General features: G+C 52.0%; 1 protein-coding gene and 1 non-coding gene across 2 annotated transcripts; one reads left to right on the forward strand and one right to left on the reverse strand.

Moving 5' to 3' along the window:
- The first annotated feature begins 1,610 nt into the window (after positions 1–1,610).
- Positions 1,611–1,684, forward strand: Trnai-aau (transfer RNA isoleucine (anticodon AAU)). The gene has a single exon. It is a non-coding gene; the product is annotated as a tRNA-Ile (tRNA).
- Positions 1,685–5,284: 3,600 nt separating this feature from the next.
- Positions 5,285–8,584, reverse strand: LOC119391513 (serpin B3). The gene is made up of 2 exons (XM_037659191.2): positions 8,158–8,584; positions 5,285–6,797 (listed from the first exon to the last, which is right to left on the reverse strand). Exons 1-2 carry the CDS (start codon positions 8,470–8,472, stop codon positions 5,688–5,690), a joined length of 1,425 nt encoding a protein of 474 aa, XP_037515119.2. The 5' UTR covers positions 8,473–8,584; the 3' UTR covers positions 5,285–5,687.
- Between the last annotated feature and the right edge of the window lie 1,033 nt (positions 8,585–9,617).

A 9,617-nucleotide genomic window follows, 5' to 3' on the forward strand; every position in this document is an offset into this window, starting at 1 on the left:
AGATAGATAGATAGATAGATAGATAGATAGATAGATAGATAGATAGATAGATAGATAGATAATGCTGGTGCTAGTCGCCGCTGCAACTAGCACCACCATGCTGTTAATTAGAGTTGAGGCTTGGGCAAGTTTGGTACCAGCCACTTTTACTGCTTATGACGTGAACCAGGGGCGTAGCCAGAAATTTTTTTTCGGGGGGGGGGGGGGAGGCGGGTTCAACCATACTTTATGTATGTTCGCGCGTGCGTTTGTATGTGTGCGTGTATAAGCAAGACTGAAAATTTTCGGGGGGGGGGGGTTGAACCCCCCCCTCCTGGCTCGCCCCTGACGTGAACGTTTGTACAAATGGATCGACTTTGCACCCAACATGCTTGATACCATCCAGCCAGCTCCTGAATAACAAAAGGGTGGTAAGCTGGACCAGTTGGCGATGGCTCAGCGCCTGTTTGTCTCTCCTTCTCGGGTGTTTTGTCCTTGTGTTGTGCTGTTCCGCAGTGATCCCGAATAACGCTCTGTAGTCGCTTGGGTAAAATGTAAATTTTAAGGCGATTGCCTTAGATGCCTCATCAAACGCGAAAATTGAGCGTCGGCGCCGTCGGCGTCAATACGAGTGACGCAAAAAAATTATCACGCTTTATCGAATTATCACGAGCTGACGTCACCATACGACTTCATCATGACATCGCAGATCTCCAAAATTTGTGATGTCGTCATGGCGTGACGTCAGGTGATGACTTCATCACATGAGATTGTCGCTTGGTCAAAGGTGGGCCGATCACGGAGGCAGTGCAACATCTGGTGAGGTGGAGAAAGCTTGCAATGCCTCCCATCCTGGAGACCGTTCAAAACCGCGCTGGGTGCAAAGATCACTCGGAGGGGAGGCGGGGGAGGATTAATACATGGACTGAGAAGAAAAAGAAGTTGGCTTTTGCCTTAGAGCGAATGCTCTAAGGCGAATGCATGAGGCGAATGCATGAGGGACCCTGTGACTTCTTGCAGTCGGTGTTCAAAAGTGTTATAGGGCGATCCGCCTGAATAGAAAGCAGTCTTTCTCGTTCGTCTCTTTTAGGAATGAGCACGAGATGGGCGATGCGAAAAGAAGGCTGCATAAATTTTACTTCACATGCTTGTGTGATCATTGCAAGTGAGAAATGGGCGATTTGACATTGAAAAAACTTCATCGAATCCAGCTCTCGGACCGTCAGGCCCCGGTGCCTCAACCATTGTCAACGCATCAATGGAGATCTGTGAAGGTCCGGTACATTATGTTTAAAAAAAATAGCTACATGGATGCCTCTAAAACCAAGTACGAAGGCATTCTATTTCGAACTTCACTGCAATACCGTACCAGTCAAAACGTGGCTGGCGGGAAATTGCACAATCGTGCCACTGAACGTGCACTTATTGAGTGCTGGGATCAGATATTCTTTTGGGGGTGTGCTTCTCGATAATGATATTTCGATAAGATTGTGAAAAGGAGAGGCCGGACGCTATTGCGGACGGTCGGTCAGCCTGAGCTACTGCCCCAGCCCAAATATGACTGCCGCCTAAGACTGCCGCCTTAAGAATGTGAAAATGCGCTCAGCATCAGTACTTCACCCCTCAATCACGGCCTGCTAGCTCAGTCGGTTAGAGCGTCGTGCTAATAACGCGAAGGTCGTAGGTTCGATCCCTGCGCAGGCCAAATTTTTGCTCGTTTTTTTTTCCTTTTTTTCCCTTTCCCTCTGCCGCATTGTCTAAGGCGAAGCGCACAACAGGGTCTGGCCTAGCAGCAGCAAAGAAACACCAACTTGTTGAACTGTCGCTGTGGTGCAAGCTTGTACGTTTGAGTGGGCAGTTGCTAAAGTAAATGATTGACTAGCAGGCCGGATTGGTGCGTTTTCAAGCACTGTGCATGTGCTCCTGCTTAGCTTTTGCCACGAAAGGCACAAGAAAATGCCTTGCGGCACGAAAAAAAATGTCCGCATCTCGACTATTAGCCCACCATGTACCAAGCGACTTGGAGAAGGAGCCAGGGAAGTTTGCAAAAAAAAAAAAAATCGGCAGATCCCACGCGTTGTGGGAATCGATTTCATGCGAAGCAGTCAGTGAGTACTTCTGTGCTGTACTTTATGGCTTTGAGCCAAGCGTTACGAGGTGGATCGACGTGTTTTTGTAATTGTAGTAGTTGTGTGCACATCGTGGCCTTACCAGGCACGTCGACAACACTGGCGTTTAAAGAGTAACTTATGGTACGACGTAACGTCAGGCCTCACGTTAGAGTACATACGTCAGTATTATCGAAACTAAGTGCACCGTATGGTGCAATCATGTGAATATCACACGTAACTTTCGTTAATGCATTCCACCAGGGTCGAGCAATTCTTCAATAAAGCTTGCTGAATCATAGGAATAAAAAATTAATGTTTATTGGACTGCCATAAAAGCGGAGCCAACACTGGAACCACAGACGTTAATCTGATACAACGCCTGTATTGTAGGATTACATATGTAGTGTTTATTGCTTTCTTGTAAAATTAGATAGCCAGCACCACAACCACAATTGACGTTGCACCGACATTACGCCTGCATAGGTTGCTTTGACGAACCTGATTATAGACCTGGCGTGGCTCTGTGGTAGAATACCCGATTGCCATACAGAGTCACGTGACTCTTGCTGGGATCCTAATTTTTATTCTTTTCATTCGTCGGGTCAACGCTGCCGATGTCGATTTTTCTTAACGCTCTCGCATTTAAATTACCAATGTCTGTTCTCGCCGTTCATGGGTTGAAGAAACTGTCAATAACCTGTGGCGCATACCCGTACACCGCGGCCCGTGGTAAATGAGTATGTGCCACACATGTCTGGAGGAAAGGATTTGACGACGTACGCGACAGGATTTTCACGTTATTCGTGTCATGACCCGACAGTCATATTCGTCAAATACTCTTACCCTCCCATGCCAATTTTGGTCTACACCAAGGCGACCATGAGAGCACCCTGACGTAGGCGGATAGATAGATAGATAGATAGATAGATAGATAGATAGATAGATAGATAGATAGATAGATAGATAGATAGATAGATAGATAGATAGATAGATAGATAGATAGATAGATAGATAGATAGATACGCTCAAAGTGCCAAAGGTTCACTGAGAAATTCTTCGCAATTAAAAAATAAGTACGGCAGTTCCCACGCACCATGGGAATCAATGCAATGCGAAGCAGGCAGCGAGTAGCAGCTTTGCCGGATTTTTTGGTTTGAGTCAAACGTTACCAGGTGGATGACTTTTGGTAAATTTAGTGGCTGCGCGGATATCGCGGGCTTGCCAGGCACGTCGATACACTTGCGTGTAAGGGGTAGCTCACTGTGCGACGTACCGTCGGTATTGCCGTTAAAGCGATATCAGTTTTATCGCAACGAAGTGCACGCTACGCTGCGCTGTGATGACGTGCATATCATAAGTATAGGTCGCCAGCGCATTCGACCAACGCTCGACGCATGCGGTGAATTCGAGCGCTGGCGTGCCATGCAGAATGCCTGGGTTTGATCGCGGCTCGGGCCGTGATTTTAGATGCGAAGTATCTTAAGGTCGAGTTCAATCTGGTGGTGGTGTGCGGCGTGACCACCCTTACTGCGCATGCGCATACCCTCTCCACACACTTCCTATCCACTCACCCTCTCCCCTTCCCCTCTCCACTTTCCATCTCCACTTACCCTCTCCCCCTCCCCCTCTCCACTTACCCTCTCCCCTCCCCCTTTCCATTCTTCCTCTGAAACGCGGGCTAGACATGCCGAAATTCTCTCCTGCACAACGCCGCGATGAGCTCGAGCGCATGCGCGTCCCCTCCCCTTCTCTCTCCTCTCCTACGCTGCCCTTCTCTCGCCCGCCTGTCGACCGCGTTCCCCGCTCGCCCTGTGAGAATTAACGGCCAGGCTAGATGGAAGATACGACGCGCGTAGCGTCCCTCTTCGCGTTCCACGACGCGAGGTCGGTAGCATGCCCAACGAACGCCAACGGAACGCGATCGTGCAAGTGCTCCGGCTTCGCATCGCCTCATGGTCCCCTACGGACAACGCCGTCCACGCCTGCAAGGTTGCACACTATGCCTGGTGACACGCTATGCTTGTGCATGGTTGCACACTATAGGCACCGTACACTGACCAGAGGGAGCTGCGTTGCTCGCACTGGCCCGTCCCAAGTTCGCTGGCATTGGCCGTTAGGGGCACGCAGAAAACAGACGCGCGAACGCGTCCCCCGTGTATCCCGGCCGCAGCCCGCCCACTCATTCAGAGAGGGAGACGCGCACATCGCGTTCCATTTTGAGCAACCCCGTCTCATTATTGCGTTTTTTATCCGCTAGGTTATGCGTTCTGGCGCTGCAGTCGCACTGAAAAACTCGACTGTACGGTGCCTATACCTAGTGAAGTCGCCACGAGACGGCGACTTTACTAGATGACGCAGCTCGCTGCTCCATTCTCGCTCTTTTTTTAGAGTGTGCGACGAGCTCTTTAAAGTTATCGGGTTAAAAGTGCGCCCGTGGGCTCTTTGCACCATCTCGCGGTTGTTAGTCAAGCCACGCTGAAGAACCTCCGAGATGTGCGTACCACCAACGATAAATGGTGTATATAAGTGGCTTGCCGTTAGTATGCCAGAGGATGTACGCGTGCTGGCCGAGCGGCTAAAAGCATCGCCCCAGGGAACGAGGGAACGAGGAGTCGCTGGTTCGAATCCTCGCGGTCCCTCTCGTACAGAAGATTTTCTATTTATTTGCATCTCCCTCGAAATTTCGCTCACTGGCAACGCTGATTTTTCACTCACAACCAAAGACGCCGACACCAGAGTTTCTTCGAAACGAGCTCTGTAACGCTATCGCATTAAAACGTTCCTAGCCTAAGCAGTCAGGACTACCTAGAGAGCCTTCCGACAACAGAGCGAGAAGGGTGGGGAACAATGGCCAGTGGCGGGTGCCAGTCGTGGCGTTGTGTGCGCCTCGCAAATATGTGCCACCTCTGCGGCGTGTGCTACACAGATTCGCTGGTCATGCACGCACCTTCACAATGGCTCAAGGATTTCGGTTCGCTAGCTGGATAATTTTGTTCGACGAGTCCGGCCAACGGTGGTAGAATACTGTGGTCAGACCCACCAGGGCAGTGACCATACGTGGCCAAACTGAATCATGCCTACTTTACAATGACAAATTATATATACCTCACGGACACCTGCGGTGCAGAACATACGAAAGATCATTATGGTGGCTCGACAGACGATAGAAACTTCTGCCACGTCAGACTGTAGCAACCTTTGCTCTTGTGTTTGCTAGTCTACTGTAAGCCAGCTTCAGTTAGTAACTTTCCTATTTATCCCTGCTTTATTATCAAATTTTGTACAATTCGATCATTAATGTACTCCCTCCCTTTGCTAGCCTGCGTGGGAACCACCATAGTTCACGCCGTGTGTTCCCAGTTTAGAACAATCGCGCAGCGCAGGTGAGGAGTTTCGCTTGCGCCAAAATTAAACACGTGAGCGAAATTCCTGCACATTGAGTCACTAGGTCTTCTCTTGAAGCCATGATCTTTGCATGAAAAGAATGACAGAGTGCACTCGTAGCTCGGGTAATCTTATGTTATCGACGTAATACAAGTGAAACAAAAAATGAATCGATCAATATGTCTTCAGGAACCCTCGCCGCGATCCCTTGGCTCAGGGCGACGGGAGGAGCTCCTGGCAGAAGTGCGGTCTGACGCTCCTCACGGAGCCCAGCAAGAGCACGGCGTTGGGTCGCCGGCTCAGCACCAGGAACAGAAAGGGCCGGTCCACCGTGAACTTCTCGTGTTCCGGCGTCGGCGGCATGGCGGCGGAGCGACTGACGCGTCCTTTCCAGCTGGTGCGGTAGGCCGCCGCGTGCCTGGCGACGGACACGAACGCGCCCTCGCATCCGCACATGCCTGAGAGGTCCGCGGCGTCTCTGCGAAAGAGCGCGTCCACGCCCATCGACGACAGCGCCGCGGCAAGATCCATCGTGTCGCGCACGTGCAGCTTTGGCAGCGCCAGGTCGACGTCCGTGCGTCGTCTCATATGGCGCAGACACTGCGCCAGGTTGGCCGCCGTCATGCGGGCCTCGAGTGTGGCGAGACCGTCTCGCCTCTGCGGCAGAAACACGACGAGGTACCGCGCGCCCGACTTGTAAGGCAGCTCGAGAGCCGTGGCCTCGAGCTCGGCGCTGTCGGCCATGCGAAAGTTTCCCGTCTGGTGCATCATGATGACCGCTTGCGGTTTCCAGCCTTCGGTCGGCTGCCCTTCGGCCGCTTCATCGGCGGAAGGTTCGTAGAAGAAGCCCTCGCCGACATGGATTGGGTCGAAGCGGCGTCGCCAACGACCCTTTATCCCGACGGCGCTGAGCAGCACGAGCGACGTGTTCTCGTCCACCGTGCCCCGCGGAAGAGCCTCGAAGGTGGCGCTCTTCCCCAGAAGCGGGACGGCCTCTTTCAGCTGCGTCTCGATCTTCCAGCGCTGGTGCACCGAGTCGTTGATGAAGTCGTGGCTCCGGCTACGAAGACGCCGGCTGCCGTGTGCTCGCTTGTGGCGGCGGTTATCGCTGCCGCTTCCAGCGCCGGTGCTCTGTGACGTGGACGCCGCCGAATCTTCGGCCACCGGCCTCAGGTGGCGTGTCTGGAAGTCCTCCTTGAGCGTCACCCGGCGGTCTCTGTGCAGGCAGCAGTCGTACTGGATTGTGAAGCCGGCCTTCTGGTAGTGGTCGTGACAGCCGTCCGGCAGCAGACGCTTGTCTCGGTGTTCGAAGTAGTGGACCACCTGGTGGACAGGAAAAAGAAGAGCACTTTGGCACGCTGGCACCGTTGCAAAAGAACGACACGATATACAGAATTTAAGGAGTCCTTCCCCTATTGTAAATAATGATGGCAAGCGAAGCTTGACGTGTGCGTGCCTGACCATTTATTTCTTTCTTGGTTTCTTTATTTCTAGCATTGTTTATTTCTGCCTTTCTTTCTGTCTCTGGCGGAAGCGAAACAGCGCTGATTGGTTGCGGGCGTGGCGTGAGGGCGCGCCCACGCCGTTATCATTGGGCTTGATCACGTTCCAACGCGAATATAGTGCGTTCATATTCAGGCAATGATGAAATGCGGCAACGTGAAACGACAAGTGATCAGATTGCCATATCAAACAGCCGATCGCCTACAAGCCCACGATAGAGAGATAATTATTGGAAAACGGGCCATTGTTATGACTGACAGTCGGTGGCGGCGCGCTGACCATGAGAATGGACAGGCGATGCGTTCTCACACTGCTAGAACACCTGCATCCATCCTAGAAACGGAATTCCCGGGACAGGAAGCGACCGACTATGGGAAGAATCTCGACCTAACAGAGGGACGTCCAAGTTGGTGACGTTTCCACAATGGGCCACCTGGACTTAGATTGGTGTGCTGCCGGGACGACCTGACCTGTATGTTTTGACGGGAGTCGCCGCAGACCCCTTCTTGCCCTTGTAGGAAGAGGCAGATGGACATGGCCGAGTAACTTACTTCCCGACTAGCCCCACAAGCGTGTCGTTGACCGCCGGACGTTTGTTGCTTCAGGAGTGCAACGACCCCTCAGCAACAGTGAAATGGGCTGTGCCATGGTAGGTGTTGTCGTGTGTGTGATTGGTGGTCATCTAGAAGGAGGAGCCAGCCTGAGGGGTTAAAACGACGGTGCTAAGTGAGAAAAGGGGGCTCTGAGCCCTCGGTAACAGGCTCATACACTTCGCTGGTCGCGGAACTCTTACCTTGTCACTATGTAATTGAGTATACAAAAAGTGCCAGTAAACATGCTTGTTACCGTTTTCTCAACTTGCTAGCATCAGTTCCTCAACCCGGAGGCTCGACTACGCTACCAAACGGAGTCCGGGTACGACGCTGCCCTATCGTAGCAACAACCTGGTTGCCGAGGAGGATCGGATCTAAATATACCGGTCGCAACAGCATACCAACGCGCATGCGACCTATGCACCTTCGATGGCCGCTTTTCTCTGCCCCCGAATATTTCGAGTACGACAACGCCGCCACCCAAAATCTGTGACCCATAACAAACTTCGCTTGAAAAAGGCCAAACAACGTTGTGTGTTTTTCCCGTATCCGCGCAACACTGGGCGCTAACTGCTACGAGAACTTACCTGTTCTGCTTTTTCTTGTCCATCGACGCCTGCTTCTACGGGCCACTGGAAGAGGCGCGAAATCTGCGCAGCCGTCTCCCCGCGTGCGCCTGCCTGCATCAGCTGCAAAGTGCTGGCGATCAGGTACGGCGAGAAGACCACATTTTCTGGATGGTGATGAGCATGCTGCGCGTCGCTTGCTGGCGTTGCGGGATGCGACTGCCGCGCGCGGTACAAGTTGATGCCGAACTGCAAGATGGCGTTGCTCAGCTCAGCGACGGCCTTTTGCCGGGAGGAGCTCTTGCTGGATGGCCTGCGGAGAGCAGCACATGTCATTAGAAGCTGATATGATGTACGCAGAAGAAGATCCTCGCGATTAACCTGTTGCCCAATAACAACACTTCCAACCTATCACGATGTACTAAAATAATACAATGTGCATACTGTGCCGTCGAACAACTGGTGGAAGATATTTCGTGGCGTCAGCTTATTGATGTGCAAACCATTTCTTCCGAAGCGTTAATCAGGCACCGTCATACGCCAGCGCGCCCATTTTCCTTCTGCGTCGCGCACTGAAAGCTACTTGCGAATAGGTCGCCTTGTCAGAAACGCACTGTGTAATCGCTGATCGGCCCTGACCCGCAGCGGCTTGAAAAAGCTAATTAACACGACTGTTAAATGTACAAAAAGTGAAAAACTGTCTGCAAACACTTCAGATGCTTATTCGGCAGCTTCAGAGCTGTCCAATACAGGAAACTGTTCACAACCAGTTTTGATCTAAGAGCGTTGAGATATCGCGATTTAGACAACGACAGTAGCTACTCAGATGGAAAAGTGTTGCACAAACCATTTAATATCGTCATGGTGCTCCTCATCAGCTGATCGCAGATCGCGGCCGCTGTTTGCTATCTAGGGTAGTCGATGACCTCCTGCAATCCTGCTCGACCCACCACAAGTTTACTACAGCGTAGCACTCACAAACGAACGGCCTCACCGAACGCTTGAACCGTGCCCTGACGGATATGCTTGCCATGTACATAAGTCTCTGAGGACCATCGAGATTGGGACATCAATCTGCCTTTTGTAACCTCCGCATACAACTCTTCGCGTCACGACACAGCTGGATTTTCACCTTTTAGGGGCGAAGCTCCTTATGTCGTGGGTCTGTCCATCCTCCGTTTGTAGGTTTGTTTGTAGTAGCCACCCCTAGTTCGCGAGAAGCGCGCGTTCTGGTATGCAGTAGAAGAAGAAGACGACGTTGACGAGTGAGACTCTCGTGCGTTTTCGCCTGTGTGGCATTCTTTCTTCTTTACTACGTCTCGTGTTTTCAACGACACCCGAAGACAACATTTCAGAAGTAATGCGCCATGAGGCTCCCTCTTGGCACGCTTTCTCTTTAGCTCGGAGTCGCCAGATGGAAGACAAGGCTGCGAAACGGAGGGCACGGAAGGCGGCGGCAGCGCGCGCTCGCAGACAGAATC

Source organism: Rhipicephalus sanguineus, chromosome 4 (genome assembly GCF_013339695.2).
Source record: "Rhipicephalus sanguineus isolate Rsan-2018 chromosome 4, BIME_Rsan_1.4, whole genome shotgun sequence".
Lineage (NCBI taxonomy): Eukaryota > Metazoa > Arthropoda > Arachnida > Ixodida > Ixodidae > Rhipicephalus > Rhipicephalus sanguineus.

Bases quoted from the DNA above. Each gene is read 5' to 3' on its own strand.
- LOC119391513 (XM_037659191.2), bottom strand. From the start codon at position 8,472: ATGACATGTGCTGCTCTCCGCAGGCCATCCAGCAAGAGCTCCTCCCGG. The intron at 6,798-8,157 runs GTAAGTTCTCGT...CCTGTCCACCAG, and splicing joins GACAAGAAAAAGCAGAACAG to GTGGTCCACTACTTCGAACA.